The sequence below is a fragment of the Pseudophryne corroboree genome, chromosome 6 (genome assembly GCF_028390025.1).
Source record: "Pseudophryne corroboree isolate aPseCor3 chromosome 6, aPseCor3.hap2, whole genome shotgun sequence".
Classification (NCBI taxonomy): domain Eukaryota; kingdom Metazoa; phylum Chordata; class Amphibia; order Anura; family Myobatrachidae; genus Pseudophryne; species Pseudophryne corroboree.
Window position 1 is genome coordinate 558,438,073 of NC_086449.1, and position 24,271 is coordinate 558,462,343.

Consider the following 24,271-nt stretch of genomic DNA (forward strand, 5'->3'; position numbering starts at 1 on the left):
TGTGAATGAATTCAACAGATAAATTCATTAAATAATTAAATTGTTCTGGAAACAGAATGATAGGAGATTTTATTATTTTTCAACCTGACTGATAAGCAGGGTACACAACATGTAATATATAATTTGTATAGTTGACACACAATATATTGTTCGTGCTTTGGCCCAGCTCGTATATATAGCCGATATGTTTGTGGATAACTTAATTCACAGAAAGATCAGGTTGGACTGCAGCACAGCAGATGCTAATATATGTTGTATGTGCAAGCGGAAACCTATTCCATCCACTGATATTACAGTATCCACCACAACAGTCTTCATTAGTATCTACACTTGAACCAGTCCCATTCTAAGAGCAAGAGATCTGTAAGAAACAGGTTCTCTTCCCCATACGCACGACTCAGTATTGCACAAAGTTTTGTTACACGCCCACGATACTGTACTGTAGGACTGATGTAAAAATGGGCAAATTCACTTTTGAGCATACGCTTTTTTAGCCATTAGCATCCATGCTAAGAAATCTATCTGACTCAGAATTAGCCCAGATTGTGGGTGAGAGTGTTATTATTGTTATGTGTGTGGGGGTGTGGCCACTATTAATATACTGGTGGGATAAGGGTGAGTCTATTTATTGTAGTAGTATGGTCATGGTATTCCTATTTTAAGGTGGGTGAGTTGCTTATTCATTTAATTCTGGGATGGTTTGGTTACTATTAACTGAATGTGGGTCTGTATTTTGGGAAAAAGGGACTATATATGTGAATGCTGATCATTTCAAATTTGTCTGTTTGTTGAGGAAAAATCTTATTTATTATAATGTTATTTTATTGTCTGTGCAAGTTTAGGGTGTTTGGTGGAAAACAAACAGTTGAAAAAGAAATGTATATGAAGACTTGTATGCTCGGAATTAGAAAAAATGTGGGATGGTTACTTATATCCAGTGGAGAGTAATTGTGGTGATTTTCTGGTGATTTTCCCTCTGTTTGCATTCTATTACATATGAAAAATCTACAGTTATTAAAAATCAAAGGCTATTAAATCCCCCCCAAACTCAATGAATATACATGTGAATATACATATGAAGCATGAAACAAGATATACATGAATTGAACCAACAATATATACAAGTAGCAGCGCTTTAGGTAAGTAATAAGTGAATATAATAATTATAATGAATATATAGTAATTATAATGAATATACTGTATACACATTTAATTAAAATAAAACAATAAAAAATAATCATACAATCAGATGGTGTATAGTATATATTATATCATGTCATATCATATCATAACAGGGAACCTCATTTTATATCCTGTACAATTATGCAGACCTCACTGTTGGTGCTGATTCCTATTGAAAATGAACTGCCTCTGGTGGATGGTGAATGGATGGTTATTTAGCTCAGTTTTTAGTGGTAACGTTACCAATGTAGAACTGCTGGAGGATTGTCAGTGCCTCGTCCAATTGCTCTTTGGATAAGCGGTCCTCTCTAAGCTTTGCGGTGTCCAGTGCAAGTAAATGACATCCACAGGCAAATCGGTGTCCAAATGAGTGTCCAGTATGGTTCAAGGAATGAATCAGGTAGAGGTTTCTGTTGACGGGAGAATGGGGTACCACTCCTGATGCGTTTCGCTGCTTCCCTAGAAGCTTTGTCAAAGGTGATTGCTGAAATCCCCAGTGGGTGTTTATATACCTTACTTAATTAGTGCAATACACACACCTGATTCAATTAACAATACATATCATAAAATAATAAAAGAATTTGCTGTTCATATACTTAGCAAGATATATGAGGCAGACCTAACTTGATTGTACTAAATTTTTAACAAAAACGATCATAAGTTAAAAAGTTTTTATTATTCAAATAACAATTCATTATTCACACATCCTGTTTCATGTGCCTGGAATGCAGGTGCGGTCATGTGACTTCCTGTCTATTCCCAGTACTTAAGTTAAAGCACAGCCTATTAGATTTCATATATATATATGTATGTGGCTTTTCTAAATTGATAGTAGTCGTTTTCATAGATTATAGAGGGATATTCCCTGTTTTAAGAGTGAGAGTATGTTTATATCAACAGATTGTTCAGATTATTTTTGCCAGATGTTTGTGAACCACACATTGTTTTTAAAATCATCTAGTGTAGTTTTATAAAAACTTTCTATACTCGTACCCTTTGACTTTATTGGGTAGAACTCAGACTTCAATTTGAAGCTTTTTCGGTCACTATTAACATCATATATGGGTTGGATTTTACTGGGGAAGGTGACACTGTTTTCTTCCCATAGTTCAGTTAGTGCTGCTAAAGCGGGTGCATCTTTAACATCCAGGAGGATAACAGAGTCTTTATGTTTTAGTAAGTGTTGTTTGGCAAAATATTTTTTTCTACAGAGCGATCTCACAAATCTGTTAAGTTCCACATAAAAGGTTAAAAATATTTGGTGTTGTTGTAGGGGAGAATTTAAGGCCCTTTTTGAGTAGGTGAAGCTCCGTTTTACTTAGCTTTTTGGATGATAGGTTCTAAATGTTTTTTGTTTCTTTTTTGTTTCTGAGGATTTTTAGTCTCTTATATTTTTCCAATTTTCCCCCTCTTCTACCTCGAAACTTGATTTTCTTCTTCGTTTTGATCTTTCTGGGTACCATTCCCTGTACTGAAACGTTTCTCTCTGGAGTCTTCTCTTCCGCTGCTCTAAAAAAACCTCTGGAGAAGGTTCCCTATTTTCTGAAATGTGTTTGTTTTTGGGTCTTGCTCCTAGGTCCGTTTTAGGAAGGCCTAGATCCTCAGATTCCTTTCTCCTATCTCTATAGGCAGATGTGGAGCAGTGATCAGAGTGGACTCTCTGTCTCCCCGTAACCACCCATCTACCCCTGGGTTTGGAATCGGAAATTACTTGCTCATGCTTCCTCTCAACCTGGTTTCATAAGCAGTTCATGAGTTATCACGTAATTGCGGTCCAATTACCGGAACTGGAAGCTAGCTATCTCCATCTCCTTCTAGCCGGATATTCATGTGGTTCATGGAATATCACGTGACAACAATGCCGAGTGTTGATATAAGCATACTATCTCTCTTTAAACAGGGAATATCCCTCTATAAGCTATGAAAATGACCACTATCAATTTAGAAAAGCCACTTAGGTATATATATATATATATATATATATATACCTAAGAAATCTAATATACTGTGCTTTAACGTAAGTGCGGGTAATGGACAGGAAGTCACATGACCGCACCTGCGTTCCAGGCACAGGAAACAGGATCAGAAACAGAAAAATAAGGTTTGTTGGCACTGAGTAGATCTGTGTAGGTTTACACTCTGGAATTAGCAGCCACCTGGTGAGGAGATAGCCAGCCTCCTCAAAAACCAAAGAAATTGCAACCAAACACCAGGCCAGCGCTTAACTCCAATGATGTTCCCAATTTATATAAAACAATTTATTGAAAAGACATAAAAACAAATATAGACACACAAATGAACAATTAAAAATAATAGACCAAGATATGTGGTATCGTATCAACCTAAAATGTATAATACCACCAATGTAATCAATAATACATGCACATATAATATTATCATATATTCTAATGCAAATAGATGTGAGGTAGTCGCTAAGACAAATATTAGAGAGACTCCCAAATAGATATAGTCAGTCTCTCCTGCTAGTTTGGCAGCCCGCAGTTTATGTAAGAGTAAATTACCCAGCTGATAGGTTTAGCACCTATATCCATACATAAATGTGTCCCGGATCAGTGTTGATATGGAACAATTAAAAAGTGTCCATCAGCTAGGTAGTCTGCTGAATTACTGAAATTGATATACAAGTGTGGGACTGGATGCCAAATGGCTACTCACTGCACAGTAGTGACTGTCCTTACGGGATGCGGTCAACATCCCGCTGGACGGAATCCCGGCAGTCGAAATACTGACGCCGGAATCCCGACCGCCACAATCCCGACATATTCTCCCTCCGTGGGTGTCCACGACACCCATAGAGGGAGAATATAATAGTGTGCCGAGCGTAGCGAGGCACCGTGCCCGCAGCGTGGCGAGCGAAGCGAGCCCGCAAGGGGCTGCGTTCCGCTCGCCACCCCTGTTGGGATTGTGTGGTAGGGATTACGGCATCGGTATTTCGACTGCCGGGATCCCATCCAGCGGGATTACGTACTGATCCCGTCCTTATGGCACAGGATCGGTTGTAGAGAGCCGCTCTGTATCACCCTTTACACGGGTGAGACATCCGTCAGCGGCACGATCCGATTGAAGCCGCTCGCCGCCGTGCGGAACGGTGTCCATATGCCGAGCCGCCGGGCAACACCCCCAGCACAGATATACTAAGGCTGAGCAGACAAACGTGTCTGAGAGTTCTCATGTACAGGTGGGATGGATGGTGCAGTGGTAGCAAAAGGACAATTGCCGGCAATTGATGGTAAACGATCAGCTGCTGTAATTCGTGAAGTTCTCTTTAGTTGGCACTACTGGTCACAGCGACTCCTCTCTCTGTTTCCTCAAATTGTTTTATATAAATTGAGAGCATCATTGGAGTTAAGCGCTGGCCTGGTGTTTGGTTGCAATTTCCACAGGAAACAGGATGTGTGAATAATGAATTGTTATTTGAATAATAAAAACTTTTTAACTTATGATCGTTTTTGTTAAAAATTGAGTGTAATCAAGTTAGGTCTGCTTCTTATATCTTGCTAAGTATATGAACAGCAAATTCTTTTATTATTCTATGATATGTATTGTTAATTGAATCAGGTGTGTGTATTACACTAATTAAGTAAGGTATAAAAACACCCACTGGGGATTTCAGCAATCACCTTTGACAAAGCTGCTAGGGAAGCAGCGAAACGCATCAGGAGTGGTACCCCATTCTCCCGTCAGCAGAATCCTCTACCTGATTCATTCCTTAAACCATACTGGACACTCATTTGGACACCGATTTGCCTGTGGACATCATTTACTTGCATTGGACACCACAAAGCTTAGAGAGTACTGCTTATCCAAAGAGCAATTGGACAAGGCACTGACAATCCTCCAGCAGTTCTACATTGGTAACGTTACCACTAAAACTGAGCTAAATAACCATCCATTCACCATCCACCAGAGGCAGTTCATTTTCAATAGGAATCAGCACCAACAGTGAGGTCTGCATAATTGTACAGGATATAAAATGAGGTTCCCTGTTATGATATAATATGACATGATATAATATATACTATACACCATCTGATTGTATGATTATTTTTTATTGTTTTATTTTAATTAAATGTGTATTTATTCATTATATGCTGTTGAAACACTTATTATTAATTACGTAAAGCGCTGCTACTTGTATATATTGTTGTAGTCGTGCTGTGAACTGACTATTCTTTTATAGCAGCAGCTTGCGGAGATCAGTCCCCTAAGTACCCAGTTGGTTAAATAGTTTCTTGTGAATTGAACCAAACCTGCACGGAGGTATATTTCTAAAATGTGAATGTTATTAATGTAATGTCAGGGCTGGTTGGGGGAAAAGGGTCTAATTATTAAATGTGTATTTTATTAATTTAATGTTGAGGCTGATTGTAAGGAAGGATGATTTAAAACATGGATGCTATTTATTTAACATCTGGGTGTCAGGAACTGGTGCAGAATCCAGAATTTGGGATCAGGTACCAAGTGGTTGACGTTACCCAGAACAGAGGCGCGGAGTCTAACACACTGGGAGGTTTTCACCAGGGAACCCCGCAAGGGGATATGGGCTTCGCGGCTCCCGACGTGCAGGTCGTGGCCCCCTGTCTGGGTCACTTGATACCTGAACTGGACTAGAGTTATGGTAGAGGTGTTGTATATGACAAACCGCAGGGATACGCAGGAACAAACAGGAACTGGAGAATGTGGCAGGGTGCACACGGCCAGATGGTACACTGGGGCCGAGGAGATGGAACAGCAGCAGGAACTCTAGGAAAGACACAGGAGGTAGCAGCACACGGACAGACCGGGGTGCAGACACTTGGAGACAGGGTAACGGCAGTCGGCAGACTAAGGTCGTCAGCAAGATGGTGAAGCTGGAATTCAATGCAGGAAGAAGGCAAAACCCACTGGACAGATGAACTGACACCAGAGAGGAACCAGAGAGCAGAACACCGTATGGAGTAGCTATAACTGGCAAAGCCTCTTGGGATTGAGAGGCTTAAAAGAACTGGCTGGACCAATCAGCTGTGAGCACCAGACAGGCCCCCAGTAATTGACATAACATGCAGCTGCAGTGCAGACTGAGCAGGCTGACAAGCTGAATAGTAGGTTTCAGGTAACCAGCTGTAATTACAGGATCCAGACACCTGTGGAGTCAGTTGCTGAGTGCAGGAGCTGAGGCACTGGGAGACAACTATGCAGGAGCTAGCTGTGACCTGTAGTTCCACAAACTGAAGCAAAGGTAAATCATAACAATAACAAACAAAACATGAGTAATATGCTCAGGATTATAACAGTACCCCCCCCCCCCTTGAAGAGGGGTTAAGAACCCCTAGAACCTGGCTTATCTGGAAATTCATAGAAGAAATACCTCTTAAGTCTGGGTGCATGAAGAAACCTCTCTGGTACCCAGGTTCTCTCTTCCCGACCATAGCCCTTCCAATGCACGGGGAAATGAACTTGACCCCTCCTGAACTTGGAATCCAGAATCTTTTCCACAACAAACTCCTTGTGACCTTGGACTAACACAGCGGCAGGCCTTCTGGAAGGAGATCTTCTAAATCTCTGGGACACAAATGCTGGTTTCAACAAGGAACAGTGGAAAGTGTTATTGAGCTTAAGTGATTTTGGTAAAAGGAGTCGAAAGGCTACTGGATTAATCTGTCTAATAATCCGGAAAGGACCAATGAACCGAGGCCCAAATTTTTGAGAGGGCTGGCGTAACTTGATATTTCGACTGGACAGCCACACCATGTCACCCACTTTAAAAGTACAAGGTCTTCGTCGTCTGTCAGCAAATTGTTTAGAATGAACAGAGACTTGGTTGAGTACAAGCTACAGGATCAAGTCTATTGCTGCAGGATGTCAAAAGCGTTAGACCTAGGATGGAAACCTGAGAGACAAAGAAGGGTGGCATGGATGAAAAAGAGTGACTGGAATTATTATATGCAAATTCAGCAAATGCCAGATGGTCCACCCAATCGTTATGGTACTTGGAAACATAACAACAGAGATACTGTTCAAGAGACTGGTTCACTCGCTCAGTCTGTCCATTGGATTGTGGATGATAACCAGAGGACAGACTAAGATTAATATCCAAGGCTGAACAGAAAGCTAGACAGAATCGAGCAAAAAACTGAGTTCCTCTGTCGGAGACGATGTCCTGTGGTAATCCATGTAATTTAAAGATATGTTGGATAAACAAGGTTGACAATTCTCTGGCACTGGGGAGCTTGCGAAGAGGAACAAAATGAGCCATCTTACTGGACCGGTCTATCACAACCCAAATGGTATTGTACCCTGATGATTTAGGAAGATCAACCACAAAGTCCATAGAAATATGGGACCAAGGTCTTGAGGGAATCGTAAGAGGCAGAAGTTGTCCCATGGAAGCTTTACGAGGAGTTTTATGTTGAGCACAGATCCCACAAGCAAGAATGAACTCTCTAATGTCTTGACACATAGAAGGCCACCAAATTGAACAAGACAATAAATCCAGAGTCTTAGAAATCCCTGGATGCCCAGAGACTCTTTTTACATGAAATTCAGATAAAACTGCTTTCCTGTACTATTTAGGGACAAAGAGGAGTCCTGAGGGAGCCCCTATGGGTGCGAGAGACTGTTTGGCTTGAATCTGGGAAACTAAATCTTGAGCAAGACCAGCATGGATATTGGAAACAGGAATAATTGGTTCAGAAGAGCAGGATGAATTTTGAATTGGAAGGAAGCTTCGTGACAAGGCATCTGCTTTAAGATTCTTTGATCCTGGCCAATAGGAGATCACATAGTTGAATCTAGTGAAGAATAACTCCCATCGTGCCTGTCTTGGATTTAGTCTCTTGGCTGATTCAATATAGGATAGGTTTTTATGGTCAGTGAGGATTGTAATCACATGTCTCGCCCCTTCCAACCAATGCCTCCATTCTTCTAGAGCCCACTTGATAGCAAGCAGTTCACGATTTCCAACATCATAGTTGGCTTCGGCAGGAGAGAACTTTCTGGACAGAAAAGAGCATGGGTGAAGTTTAGAATCCACGGGATCTTTCTGCGATAGGACTGCTCCCACTCCCACTTCAGAGGCATCCACTTCCATAACAAAAGGCAGGTCAAGATTTGGATGACTAAGAACAGGTGCGGATATAAAGGCTTTTTTTTAACTTGAGAAAAGCTTGTAGAGCTGAAGGTGACCAATGTGATAGATCCACACCTTTCTTGGTCAAAGCAACAATAGGTGCAACAATGTCTGAAAATGAACGAATAAATCTTCTGTAATAATTAGCAAATCCAAGAAAGCATTGTATAGCTTTAAGGTTAGTAGGTTGTGCCCAATCTTGAATTGCTTGAAGCTTACTGGGATCCATGGAGAACTCCTTGGGAGAGATGATGTAGCCTAAGAAAGTGACTTCCTTCACTTCAAATTTACATTTTTCTAACTTGGCATATAGATGCTGCTCCCGGAGCTTTTGCAATACCATCTGGACATAGACTCGATGCTGCTCAAGTGACCGTGAATATATCAGGATGTCATCCAAGTAGACCACAACAAATTTTCACAGGAATTCTCGGAGCACATCATTGATAAAATCTTGGAAGACGGCAGGAGCATTTGACAATCCAAATGGCATAACAAGGTATTCATAATGTCCAGAATGAGTGTTGAACGCCGTCTTCCACTCGTCACCGGCCTTAATTCGTATAAGGTTTTATGCCCCCCGAAGATCAATGTTAGAGAAGATTTCCGCCATCAGGAGTTGATTAAACAACATGGAAATTAAAGGCAAAGGATAAGAGTTCTTAACAGTGATTTTGTTGAGTCCTCTATAATCAATGCATGGACGTAAGGAGCCGTCCTTTTTGCCACAAAGAAGAATCCTGCTCCTACTGGTGATTTTGAGGGATGAATAAACCCTTTGCTTAGGTTCTCCTGAATATAGTCCTCCATAGCTTTGGTTTCTGGCAAAGAAAGAGCATATAATCTACTCTTAGGTAATTTATCTTCGGATACCAGACTGATGGCACAGTCAGAAGGTCGATGTAGGGGAAGAGTATCCGCCTCTTTCTTGGAGAAGACATCCGCAAAGGAATGATATGGAGTCGGTAGCCCCTCTGGTATAACTTGAGAGAATTGCACTGGCAAGGACAGACACCTTCCCGTACATTCTGTTCCCCACTGTAAGAGTTCTCCTGTCTTCCAGCAGATGGATGGATTATGGGATTTCAACCATGGAAGCCCTAGGACTATGGAAGCCATGGGGCAATTGACCAGGAGGAAACAAATCTTTGAATGCAGAAGACCGGTAGTTAAATGAACAGGAGGAGTTTGCTGAGACACTTGCCCACTGAGGAGGGGGTTACCGACAAGGCCACAAATAGTCACAGGAGGCTTCATCCTTAGTATAGGAATGTTCCAGGACCGGGCGAAAGAGATATCCATAAAGTTGGCAGCTGCACCACAATCAACGAAAGCCTTGACTGCAACTTGCTGAGCAGGTAGACTAATTTGAACTGGAAGCAAGACTGAATTTTTAGGAGAGATTCCAGCCAGACCCAGGAGTAACTCCCCTTTTACTCCTGGGTCTTGTCTTTTCCCAACTTAAGGGTGCAAACATTAGCAAAATGACCCTTTGCTCCACAATATAAGCATAGGCCCATCGATCGCCTACGGGATTTTTCCTGAGCAGAAAGATGAAAGGCCCCAATCTGCATGGGTTCACTGGAGTCTTTGGCTTCTTCCAAGGCTACTGCTGAGGGAGATGGTGACCCTACTCCTTTCTCCATCCTCCGTTCCCTGATCCGACGATCTACTCGAATTGCATGAGCTGGTCCAGGGTTTCAGGAGTAAGATACTGGACAAGGTAGTCTTTAATTTGCTCAGTGAGGCCTAAGCGGAACTGACTTTGGAGGGCTGGGTCATTCCAACCACTATCACCTGCCCATCTGCGAAACTCAGTGCAGTATACCTCGGCCGTGTTTTTCCCTTGTCTCAGGGCTCGTAAGTGAGCCCCTGCAGAAGCTGCTCGGTCCGGGTCATCATAAAGAATTCCTAGGGTGCTGAAAAAGGCATCCACTGTATGCAAGGCGGGATTCTCCATTTTTAATCCGAATGCCCAGGACTGGGGTTCCCCCTGCAGGAGGGAGATGATGATACCTACTCGCTGAGCCTCAGTACCAGATGATAATGGCCGGAGTCTGAAATATAGCTTGCAGCTGTCACGGAAATTCTGGAACTGTTTCCAGTCACCTGTGAACCGATCAGGAAGATGCAGCTTTGGTTCAGGCCCAGGAGCCCTTGTTGCTACCAATGACCTGCTAGTTTCTTCCTGGGTGGAAACTCGGAGCTTTAGATCTTGCAGTTGCTACGTCAAATTTTGTATTTGACCAGCCAAGATTTGAGCCGGATTTTGCTGTGATGGGTCCATGCCCAGGAAGTGGTGGGCCAGTTATAATGTCAGGAACTGGTGCAGAATCCAGAATTTGGGATCAGGTACCAAGTGGTTGACATTACCCAGAACAGAGGCGCGGAGTCTAACACGCCGGGAGGTTTCCACCAGGGAACCACACAAGGGGATATGGGCTTCGCGGCTCCCGACGTGCAGTTCGCGGCCCCCTGACTGGGTCACTTGATACCTGAACTGGACTAGAGTTATGGTAGAGGTGTTGTATATGACAAACCACAGGGATATGCAGGAACAAACAGGAACTGGAGAAGGTGGCAGGGTGCACACGGCCAGATGGTACACTGGGGCTGTGGAGATGGAACAGCAGCAGGAACTCTAGGAGAGACACAGGAGGTAGCGACACACGGACAGACTGGGGTGCAGACACTTGGAGACAGGGTAACGGCAGTCGGCAGACTAAGGTCGTCAGCAAGATGGTGAAGCTGGAATTCAATGAGTTTCCAGGAACAAGGCAAAACCCACTGGAGAGATGAACTGACACCAGAGAGGAACCCGAGAGCAGAACACCATATGGAGTAGCTATAACTGGCAAAGCCTCTTGGGATTGAGAGGCTTAAAAGAACAGGCTGGACAAATCAGCTGTGAGCACCAGACAGGCCCCCAGTAATTGACATAACATGCAGCTGCAGTGCAGACTGAGCAGGCTGACAAGCTGAATAGTAGGTTTCAGGTAACCAGCTGTAATTACAGAATCCAGACACCTGTGGAGTCAGTTGCTGAGTGCAGGAGCTGAGGCACTGGGAGACAACTATGCAGGAGCTAGCTGTGACCTGTAGTTCCACAAACTGAAGCAAAGTTAAATCATAACAATAACTAACAAAACATGAGTAATATGCTCAGGATTATAACACTGGGTTGGTTGTTGGGAGCATGCAAATAACAGTAGAGTGGGCAAAAATGCCTGTGTATTTGATGGTGATGGAAAGAGGTTTGATAGTGGCATACCATTGTCTGTATATGGCAAAGAGAACAACCCCCTCTAAACATACTACATTTGGTAATGTGCCTTGATGGTTACTTCTTGTTAAATATTATTACATCTACTTAAACAATAATTTATCTATGAACAGGTCACAGTACATCTTTAGCTGCAATGTGAATTTACTATTTATCATTAATTTGAAAATAACTTTGAAATGTACCCAGAATCATTGCAAATCAGTGTGTACAAGTTAGTGTGAAGCATGGGCCACTTTTCATGGGTATTGTTACAGTCTGCTTTTCTTATTTTATTTAAAATGCCCAAATAAGAGAACTGTATCAGTTCCAATAATGTAATTTGTTTGACCCTCTACAGTAAGTTATCACAACTGGTACAGGAGATAATGATGAAGGTGTTTGTCCTCCTTCAGTGTATACACCAGACCTGGCATAAATGGCAGTTCATGGGACACCCATTAGTAGATGCAACCAACTGAACAAAGGGATGGCTTCTGTGGCCTCAGAGGCCCAGCTCCCAGTAATGCAACCTGTGGGTGATGTCATGACGACATCACCCGTGGGCTGCAAGGAGCTTATAAATTGTGCAGCAAATCCAGACTGAATTAATTTGATCCAGTCAGAGACTGAAAGAGTCATCAGTCACCCTAAGTGGTCACAGAGCAGGACTGAAGATGTGTCAGAAAAGTTAAGAGTTCCTTCAGCAAAATTATTGGGGTTATTATTGGTGCAGAATCGATATACGTGACCGGCAGATGGGATGCTGGTGTTCACAATACCGATGCCTGCATCCTGATAGTCTCGATTCCGACATGGGTGAGGAAAGTATTCTAACTCCCCCCCATACTCCCCTAACCCTAACCCTCCCTTAATGCAGCCTAACCATAACCTTCCCCCTTAGTGCATAACCCCCCCTCTCCCTTAGTGCCTAAACCTAACACCCCCCCCCCTCTCCACAGCCTAACCCTAAACCTCCCCCTTATTGCCTAAACATAAACCCCCTGGTGGTGTCTAAATCTAATCCCCACCCTACCCGCAGCCTAACCCTAACCTCCATCCCTCTGCACAGCCTAGCATTAACCCCCTAAATCTAACATCCCCCCTCCAGCAGCCAAACCCTAACTCTCCTAGTTATACTGTACTTCCTTTTGGAATTCCGGCTGTTGGGATTCCAGCATCGGAATGTTGACCTGGTCGGGGATACCAGCATCTGTTCTGACGGGTGGCAGGATTGTGGCATTGGTATTCTGACTGCGAGGATACAGACAGCCAGTATCTTGAACATATACTATTGGTGCCTATGTTAAATAAATATTATTAATGGGTCTGCTATTTGATGTGGGCACTATTACTGGGGCTATATGTTTGGTGACATGCACATATGCTAATAGAACGTTGTCCTTGTTCTTAGGAGCAGCTTCGGTGGGAGGTAACCAACCTCCTGTAGGGATACAATTCTAGTTATGGTAACCCGAGCACTGACCTTATTTCAAGGGCATATTTATCCTGTGACTCAAACCCCCATTTCAGCAGCACCACCTTGTAAACAATTATTGGAAACCCAGTACCTACTGCTGTTACATTTGAATTAGTGCTATCAGGTGATATTTTAACATCAATTGACATTACTACATGTATTGTGCATTGAACCCATTATGAATTGCTGTATTTATTTTTTCATGTATTATATGACTATTGGTTCAATAAATAACATTTGGGATTTAATTTCCACTTTGGTCTCCATTTGGTTACTATAACAGAGACACATGCTGTGTTGCACAACACCACATGCAGAACTCCTACAATCACCTTCACTTTAAGGTTAGCACTCGGGTTACCATAACTAGGACTATTATCAAGCATATTATTTGATATGGTTCTTATAATTGGTACTATTTGTAATGTGAAAATAATGATCTGTGCTATTATTTGATGTAGGCATTATTATTAACGCTATTTTGAATGTGTGCTTTATTTATTTGTGCTATTATATGCTGTGGACATCATTAATGATGCTATTTTTGTGTGCATTATTATTTCATAAAAGGAACAATAATGCAAACAGCACAATAATAAGTAGACACTACCAAAGAAAAGTAACCTATGTGAGAATAGATAATCAATTAATAATATTTAATACCAGGTAGGAAATACACATGTACAGTACAAAAAGTATATTTCCATAAATGGGTAATTAAGAGGTATAAATAACATATTTTCTTTTACTAAGAGTGCAAAGAGCTGAGTGGATTTGCAATAAATGTTACACATATCTCTGGAAATAAATTTCCTCTATATGAACAAATGAAGATGGTTAATTACCACCAGTGACGTGTACAGTCATAGAGATGGGAATTATGGTTTGGCTGATGGATATAAGCTTTCCTGTAGCTACAGATGTAGCCATGCTCATTGTTGCGCATTATGGACATGCGCACACCATAGAAGCCTATGGAGCGAACAACTATGCTGAGATGCGTATGCCTGTTTATATGCATTGTGGCAACAATGAGCGTGGCTTCATCAGTACAGTATGTGCAGTCCCATTTGAGTATTCAGAAATTCCCTGACAAATACCTGTGATTAGGACTTTTGTGGAGTCAGAAAAGTTCTTTGAGGATAATGTGCGCTTTATTATTAGTGCTATTATTTGAAGTAGACATTAATTGTTGATGCTAGTAGATGATGTGGACATTATTATTGATGTTATTTTTAATGCAGACATTAACATTGGTGCTAAAACTAGTGTAGAGCAAGTTTCAACACATTGATGCTGGTAGAACACTGCTAAATTAGTGAACAAAACTAAATCTCATATTACAAATGTCCAACCCCTGGAATATATGGTATCCATTGCTGGCACCCCCACACTGAGGACACCACCAGCATCCCTGCACTGCCAACACTACCGGCGCTCCCACACTGTGGACTTCACTGGCACCCCACACTGCTGGCACCCGGGGCACTGAGGATACTGCTTGCACCCCTGCATTGCCGGCACCTCCGCATTGAGGACACCGTCTGCACTGCCACACTGGCAGCACCCCTGCATTGGGGACACTGCCTGCACCATTGCACTGCCAACACCACTGAAACCCCCACACTGAGGACACTGCTGCCCCCCCCCCCCCCCGTCACAGTAAGTGCACTACTGGTGTCTCTGAGCCTGCACTGTATCTGACCCACATTGTATTCCACACTGCATGTGACCCACACTATCTCACACTGTACCCGACATGCACTGTATCTGAACTGCACAGTACCCACACTGTATACGATGTGCACTGTATCCTGCACTGTATCTGATGCACACTGTAACCCACTCAGTATCTGACCTGCACGGTATCTGACCTGCACTGTATCCTGCACTAGCAAAGGAATTTCTTCTATCAAGATAGAAAGGGGTCGGGCGCTTAATGGATGTTGCGTTTCTAATGCTGCTGCTAAAAAAAATGGGGTAGTCAAACCCAAAACCACATACAAATAAACAAATAGAATAGCAGCGCTAATGGAATAAATATAAATATGAAGGATTGAGTGAATAATTAATCACAGTTTAATTGTACATATTATAAAAACACATAAAAAAAAAACCCATAATGTGGCCACTTATATAATTATCCAATTAATGAAGTTGCTGCCTATCAGGTGTAGTCCGTTCCTATTATTAAAAGGACTGGCAAAGACTTTGGTGATACAACACTGGAAATAGACCAAAGATGAAGTCCCACATGGGTTATTACCACAGTAAGCCGCTGGAGGTGTAGTCCCTTTAAATTATCCTTTTGTTGGACTCAAACCCAAGCAAGGGTTTCGAGGGATCCTCACTGCATTGCGGTATCCTCCTTGCCAGTCCTTTTAATAATAGGAACGGACTACAACTGATAGGCAGCAACTTCATTAATTGGATAATTATATAAGTGGCCACATTATGGGTTTTTTTATGTGTTTTTAATAATATGTACAATTAAACTGTGATTAATTTTTCACTCAATCCTTCATATTTATATTTATTCCATTAGCGCTGCTATTCTATTTGTTTATTTGACTGTATCCTGCACTGTCTGACCTGCACTGTATCCAGCAGTTACGGAACTCTTATAATAGCAAAGAAATTTAAAGAACTATTCCGTGCGCAAGAAGCGGCCTGTCAATGGTAAACTCCTGGAGGTATCCTTCACCCCTCACCAATAGTGCAAACATCAACAAGAAAAATATGGAGAAAACCACTTAACCAGCACTTCGGAAGCGCTGGTTAAGTGGTTTTCTCCATATTTTTCTTGTTGCTAGTTACGGAACTCTGATTTTATGGTTGGGGAATGTTTAGGGAGCTGCTCAATGAAAGCCTGATTGATCAGGGCTTTACATCGGCATAGGGGTCCGTCCATCAATAGCCCAGAGCCCCCAGGGGGAGGTACAGCTTGGGCACTGAATAGGCATGTGCTGGGGGCATGTGCACTTGTGTAGGGGGCATCCACTTCTGCTGCTGCTAGATTACACATCGTTTAAGTTTGTTTCTTTCCTGTTTGTTAACTACTATTACTTTAGAGCAATGATATGCCATACATGACGCTTAGTAGATTTCTCTGTTGTATTGTTTTCTATTGAAAGTACTTGTGAGTTGGTCTGATTGGTTATTGCTAATACCTGTACATTGCTAATTTACAAAACATTCTTAAACAGAAATAACTGCTGTGTGTTTGTGCCGCTGCTCTGTTCCTTAGTTTAGCCAGTCATCTTTTGACCTATGTTGGTGACTATGGGAGACATTTACTAAGCAGTGAGAAGAGCGGGGAAGTGAGCCAGTGGAGAAGTTCCCATGGCAACCAATCAGCACTGAAGTAACATCTATAATTTGCATACTATAAAATTATACAGAGCTGCTGATTGGTTGATGGAGCAACTTCTCCACTGGCTCACTTCTCCGCTCTTATCACTGCTTAGTAAATGTCCCCCTATGTCATGTGACCAACAAATATAGTAATGTAAGCTGTTTAGTTTAGTTTAGTTTTTATTTCAGCAGAAGCCTATTCCAAAGTGTTTATCTAAAAGACACACTGAAAACTTATTGACTGACAACCTAATAATGTTCCTCAATTGCATCCCTGTAGCATGAAGCTGTCACTGTTTTCAATCTGTAAACAAAAAAAGATGACAACTATAATTGTACATTGTAATACTACTAGGAAAATGACACTGTATATTTGCAGGTTTGTCTTCATTATGCTTACCACTCCTCTTTCAGTCAGGGAAGACCTGTGCAGTTTCTGTAACAAACCACATCAATACAACCTCCTATTTAGTGTAGTACAAACTGAACGAATGCTTGACTCTGCTAAAAACTGTGAAGATTTATGAGTTTAATTTATGATTTTTCCTCAGACAACTTTGAAATTCTTACATCTATATATTGCAATCGGCTTTAGTACTCCTCAGCTTGCAATTATTTGTGTCTGCAAATATTGCCTGCGTCATTAACTGCATCTATTATTGATAAGCTTTGTCCTATTATGTGGCGCACTGAATAAAATGTGCGTTAATGTCTGATAACATGTCTAAGAATAGCAGTAAAAACAGAACAAAGAAAAGAAAACATCTGAGGAAACTACAGTATAAAGACATATCAAGCATATAAAAATATAAAAAATAATTTAAAAGTACATTTACATGGATACTGGATTTTTGTAAAACAGATGCAGACTGCACATTAACTAATATAATTAATAAAAACTGTTACAGTCTGGTGGGAAGTGGGAAGCACTGTATAATGATTCAAACCAAAATTATGCATTTGATACCTTTCATCAAGATATTTTTGGAGTGCAATCTGTTCCTCTAGCTTTGTTTGAAAACAATATTAGTTATACAACTCCAAATTGGACAAGTAATTCATTCTTACATCCCTGCCATCTCCTCCTATGCAGCAATTTCATAAAGGCCTCTTACAGCTAAATTAACATTACTGACACAAAGGTATAATAAATATACAATGGAACATTCAGAATAAAACACTTCTAAACATTTATTACGCCTTCAAACAATTAGTGTTTTTGGCAAGATATTTATTTTTTCCAATTAACCTACTGGATGCCCGTGAAAAACTCCTGATTGTTTTTTGTTAACTAAAGTTTTGTGTAGAGTTTATTAGAGTACTTTTTTCATTAAGTAAAAAGTGGGTTAATATTAAGAAAATGGGATTGTTAGATTAATCACAGTAATGAACATAATCAACATTATATTAACATAATTTAGTATTGTATGAATTAATCTAATTCAGACATGATATATTAAGTATACCTCTTTTCCACTAAAGTCCAGGTCTAACCCAGGATTTGGAACACAGTTCCAAACCAGGTCAGGCCAGACTCAACTCATTTCACACTGCCGCACCGGACCGGGGTGGCAATATCACACTACACACGGATGCAGTGCCGCTCTAGGAGATGACATTATTTTTCGCTGGGAAAGTGGCTCTCCCCATACTGTGAACTGGTCCCAGATCGGATGAACCAGGTTACCCATGTACACTGCATATCACATGGGTCTTTCATGGGTAAAAGCATGCTAGGTACCTGGGGAGGATAAATACATAGCTCACTGAACGTGGGTGGACCTATTTCCAACTGAGCAATAACTGTGATGCGTGTTCAAGTGCAATAACCTTGGATTTAGATGTCAGTAAAAAAGGGGTATACCTGTAAGTGATTTTGTTTTCCATTCTTTCAATCGCATTACACATTATGGAGCTTATACAGAGTTGCAAGCAAGCCGTCTGCAAGTTCACTTGCAGATCCTTTATTGCTCTTTAGAAATATTGATAGGAGAGATGTCATGAAAGTTAACATTTACGATTAAATGAAAACAAAGTTCAAACATTAAGAACAATAGCATAATGTTATATTGCTTTTCGAATCAGTGGTTCATTAGTCACTGCAATGGGGCACATGCAATGAATATTAAGTACAGATGAGTGAAATTACTGTACAATGACATTTCACACAATCCAAATTCTGCCTAGTATAAGCAGTTTCTCTGCATCCAGGTTCTACAATGTTCTAGTTCTGCTTTTATTCCGTCATTTTGAGAAATGGCACTTCACACTGTCAATGTAAATCTAAATTTTGCAGAATTTATAGTCTATGAATAGAACTAAGATGATGGCTATTAAAACCTTCTGCTAGGAGGTGTAGATAAAACAGGACTGGAGGACCTGGAGCAACTAGAAATGTAGAGACAGTATTTGAGGGGTCAAGCTCTGGCTTCCTTTTTTCAGGACCACATAATGTATGGTATTTTAAATTGGTGACATACTTTTAAAAATTAAAAGGTAAAGGAATCAAAGCCATTTTTCTCAAAAGCAAAGGAATTTTTAAGAGTCATCTTGTAGTACAGTAAATAGGTCATTATAATGTTTGTATTGGCTGTAACTATCAACACTTAAGAGTATGAGGTCATATTTACCTACTCTTATATTTTGTCTCTATTGGATTGCAATGAAAGTAAAACAGCTCCCAACCCTTCTGGTGCAGAAAAATCTGTCTTTTCTTGGGCATTCTCAGTTACTGGAACTTGCCAATACCCTTAGGTTAAGTCTACTGTAGAGGTATCAAGTACCTTGCTAATCTTTCAATAAGTTCATCCACCTGAGGCATTGGATAGGCATTTGACTTCGACACATTATTGAATGCAGACTCCAGTCCAGTTTCAGAATAAGCACAATGGGACTTGACCACTCACTAATTCATCAATTACCCCCAACTCTAATTTTTTTTACATTTATTTATACACTGATTCCCATTGGGCTTCTTGTATTCTATAGGGATTTAAGTTAACCTTAACCCCTGGGTCAGTGGTTATGTCATGTTTAACAACTATTGTGTTGTCCGGTATGTCTGAAAACAAAACTCTTTCTTTAGAGAAATCCTTTAGTCTCCTGCTGTTGAACAGCTGAGAGAGTATAAGCTATTGTTACTTCAGGAACCACAGGCACTGGGTTTAATTAAGGGACTGGGATGGCTGACATAGCTGCTCTATCATTCCAAGGTTTTATAAGATTTACATAATATATCTGTACTGTTCTGGCTTTCTTTTAACAGGCTGGTACACTTTATAATTAACCTCCCCTACTTTTTCTAGGATTACAAAGGGTCCTTGCCAATTAGTCAAAATTTTTCTTTCTACTGTTGGAACCAAAACAAACATTAAGTCCCCAGGAGCAAAGACGTGCAACCTTGGCATTGTGACAGTATACAAGCTGCTGTGCATATTGGGCCTGTTCCAAGTGCTCTCTCACTATTGCACCACTGCAGAAATCCTTTCCTGCATCTGAGAAACATGCTCAACAACAGTTTATATGGACTGGATTGCCCCTACATGTCTCTTTGCCAATGTTCAATAATCCCCTTGGGTGTCTCCCGTACAACAAATCAATAGGTGAAAACCCTGTGAAGGATTAGGGAACCTCTCATGGCCAGCAATAAATAAGGTAGTAAATGATCCCAGTCTCTTCCATCTTCGCACCTAATTCAGACCTGATTGCAGCAGCAAAATCTTTTTCTAATGGGCAAAACCATGTGCACTGCAGGTGGGGCAGATATAACATGTGCAGAGTTGGATTTGGGTGGGATATTTTGTTTATGTGCAGGGTAAATACTGGCTGCTTTATTTTTACACTGCAATATAGATTTCAATTTGAACACACACCATCCAAATCTAAATCTCTCTGCACATGTTATATCTGCCCCACCTGCACCGCACATGGTTTTGCCCATTAGAGAAAAAGTTTGCTGCTGTGATCAGGTCTGAATTAGGCCCTTTATCCACCACTCTCCTCACTTACCCATCAGTGTGGGGGTTATACACAGAGGTTCTTAACCAAGTAATTTTAAACAGGCAGCAAAATTCTATCATAATTCTTTTTAATAAATGGTGTACCCTGATCAGGCTGGAATGTGATAAGCTAGCCTGAAGAGGTGAGTTTTCAGGGAACGCTTGAAGGTTTGGAGACTAGAGGAGAGTCTTATTGTGCGTGGTAGGGCATTCCACAGAGTGGGTACAGCCCGAAGAAAGTCCTGCAATCATGCATGAGAGCAAGTAATGAGTGTGGATAAGAGACGTAGATCTTGTGAAGAGCGGAGAGATCGGGTTGGGAGATATTTTGAGATGAGCGAAGAGATGTACGGTAGAATACAGGTAACCAATGGAGGGACTGACAGAGCGGATCTGCAGATGATGAACATCTAGCAAGGTAGATTAGCCTCGCAGCTGCATTCAGAATGGATAGTAGTGGCGAGAGTATCTTTTTGGTAAGACCAGTAAGAAGACTATTGCAATAGTCAATGCAGGAGATAATAAGAGCATGGATTACAGTTTTTGCAGAGTCTTGTGTAATGTATGGTTGTATTTTAGATATGTTTTTTAGATGCATGTAACATGATTTTGAGACAGATTGAATGTGGGGAGCAAAGGACAGTTGTGAGTCAAGTATAACACCTAGGCAGCGAGCTTGTGGGGTAGGGTTGATTATTGAGTTCTCGACAATAAGAGATATCAGGATGGTAACTACTATTGGCCGGTGGAAATATTAGTAACTCTGTTTTGGAAATATTAAGTCTGAGATGGCGAGATGACATCCAAGATGAAACAGCATAAATTCAGTGACCCTGACCAATACAGATAGAGACAAATCTGGGGAGGATATGTAGATTTCAGCATCATCTGCGTACAGATGATACTGAAATCCAAAAGAGCTGATTAGTTTGCCAAGAGATGAGGTATAGATAGAGAAAAGCAGAGGACCTAAGACCGAGCCTTGTGGTACTCCAACTGAAAGAAGTAGCGAAGAGGAGGTGGATTCAGAGAAGCAAACAATGAAGGAGCAATTAGATAGGTAGGATAGGAACCAAGAGAGGACTGTGTCTTGAAGACCTAGGTATTGTAGTGTTTGTATGAGTAGAGAATGGTCGAGTCAGTGCTGTCAGTGGAGTGTTGGGAACAAAAGCCTGACTTTGTTGTTTTAGTGAATATATTGGTTATATGAATTATGATTTAAGTTATTGTGAGACAAAGATTTGATTCATTTATATACCTACAGTAGTTATCAGGCTATATAAAGTTAATACATCTATGGGAATAGAGTAAAGAAAGAAAATGACAAATCATAAATTCAATTAGCATAATGTAATTAGGCTCAAAGAATAAGGAGATAAATGAAAACAGTTGACTGTTATACACTGATAGTGCCAACTGGGAGAAAATAGAAGTTATAATTCGTTACAAGGTACTGTATGATATATAAAGTCTGTGTAGGGAATGTAAGGCACCAACAGTGTGTACACAGAGGAATTGTAAAGGAAATTACAATGTTCCCACTACCTTCTTGACATGTTGCAATGCTGACTTGTGAAATCATTTAAAATGTGAGTTAGACACAGTCACCAAGAAGTATTGGTGTAATGCTAGTATACACATTTGATCCAAAAAGGAGAGACAGTTTGTAACAGCATTCAAGTTCAAACAAACCTGTTCCTTGCATGGGAATAGTCAAAGATAAATACCTACAGTTAACAAGATAGACACGTGACCTATATTAGTGGCAAAAATAATGTTTTAATTCTAGAAGGAGAGGCAATTTGTAACAGTGAGTGCTGTCCAGTTTTCTGATCACTATGTATATGTTTTGAATAATAGGATCATAATAACCTGGACTATATATCATCTGGTACAGTGGCACACATTTCTCTACATATTAATTTTTACAACCGAACAAAGTTATTTATTAATTTATTTATTTGGTTACCTGTTGATATTTATCTGCACACATATGTGAATGTTGCATCATAATTACTCACAAATGGATCTGCTACCATCAAACCTTCAGGAACTTGAAGCTGCAGGTAATTGCATTTGGGCTAACCAAACATATCAATAGTTAGTTAATTCCATGCCTAGAAGAATTCAAGCAATAATAATCTGGCCGCTAAGTGTATAATTATAAACATATGCATATGTAAATTAATAGATAGATATTCCTGTTTAGAGTAGGACTGTTTTATTTTTCTTATGTATATTAAAAACACACTCAATTTCCTTTGTTTAAAAGAAAACCCATTTTAAATCAAAACCGCAACCTCCAGTGATATCAGAGGACATTTTGTTGTGTCACATGTTGGCAGTGTATCTCTCTAAGTGCCACCTTTTAGTTACAGGAGTCCAATCTGAGCCACATCTCATTTGTAACCCAAGCTTATCTCTGCTCTGCCTAGAGCATGCACAATATACATTTCAATTTCATGAACCAAGAATTGGAATATGGTACATGACATTTGAAGCAGTATCTTAGGAATCATCTTTCAATGGATTCATAGGATATCTTACAACAAAAAAACCCGTAAAACATGACAACTTGATAGTACTTACTTTCTCTTGCTCAATTTATGCTGCGCATTCTTATTCTTGACAATTCGTAGATCCTGGAAAGGAGGTTTTGGATATAATAATCCAGCTGCATTCTGTTGCTGACATAGCTCAGAATTCTCTAAAAGGTAAAAAATATTAAGAAATCATTTCATCAGTCATCTAATTTCAATTAGGTCCAATCACTTATACTTACAATTACAATGCAAAACTCCTATTAGATCCCTACACATATTCTTCTATATTACAGCAGGTTTAAAAATTCATCACATTTTCTTAAATATGCAAACTATACATAGAGACAAACATGACTACTTTTTTTTATGGAAAAGTCTGTCGGTACAGTTGAGCGAATAAAAAGTTGCAGTTCCTTATAAAGAGGTCAGCTGAGTAATTTCATAAATTACCGTTGAATACAGCACAATTAAGCACATTAAAAAATGTCCTACTTTGGATTCAACCAGTATCTTTTAAGCACGTGAAAAAGAGCCAATCACAATGCAACATTCTCCCTCACATGCCTAGAATGTGTTTGGTTCTTTAAGCCTGTTAATTCTGATTCCTATAGGGGTCTGCCTATAATATACATGAAAAATAAAAATGAAATATAACCCTTTCAAATATACATACAGTACGTCTATACATCCATATATGAAAACATGCCTGTGGAACAGAAATGGGGATTATGATGATGGACAACTATTTATTGATGGATGGTAAGAAAAAACAATGCAGATTATAATGATGAAATTGAATATATTGTTTTAAGTGTTGTATAATAGTATTTGTGTCAGAGATATTTAATAATATATATTTATTTTAATAAGCGCACCACTGCAGTTAAAACTATGTGGCTAATTCAGATCTGATCGCAGCAGCAAATTTGTTAGCTAATTGGCAAAACCGTGTGGGTCATTCCGAGTTGATCGTAGGTTTGCAAAATTTAGCACAGCTACGATCATTTTATTTGTTTATTTATTACCAGTTATTTATATAGCGCACACATATTCCGCAGCGCTTTACAGAGAAAATGTGCCCATTCACATCAGTCCCTACCCCAGTGGAGCTTACAATCTATATTCTCTACCACATGTACACACAGACACATTCACGCTAGGGTTAATTTTTGTTGGGAGCCAATTAACCTACCAGTATATTTTTGGATTGTGGGAGGAAACCGGAGTACCCGGAGGAAACCCACGCAAGTACGGGGAGAATATACAAACTCTGCACAGTTAGGGCCATGGTTGGAATTGAACCCATGACCTTAGTGCTGTGAG

General features: G+C 40.4%; 1 protein-coding gene across 1 annotated transcript in view; it reads right to left on the reverse strand.

Annotated features, from left to right (window-relative positions):
- LOC134934622 (dynein axonemal heavy chain 3-like) overlaps nt 1-24,271 on the reverse strand; it is a 1,803,147-nt gene that overhangs the window by 1,606,441 nt on the left and 172,435 nt on the right. The window contains exon 4 of the mRNA XM_063930015.1: nt 22,995-23,112. Within this exon, the coding sequence (XP_063786085.1) occupies nt 22,995-23,112 (118 nt within the window). The remainder of the gene's footprint in view (nt 1-22,994; nt 23,113-24,271) is intronic.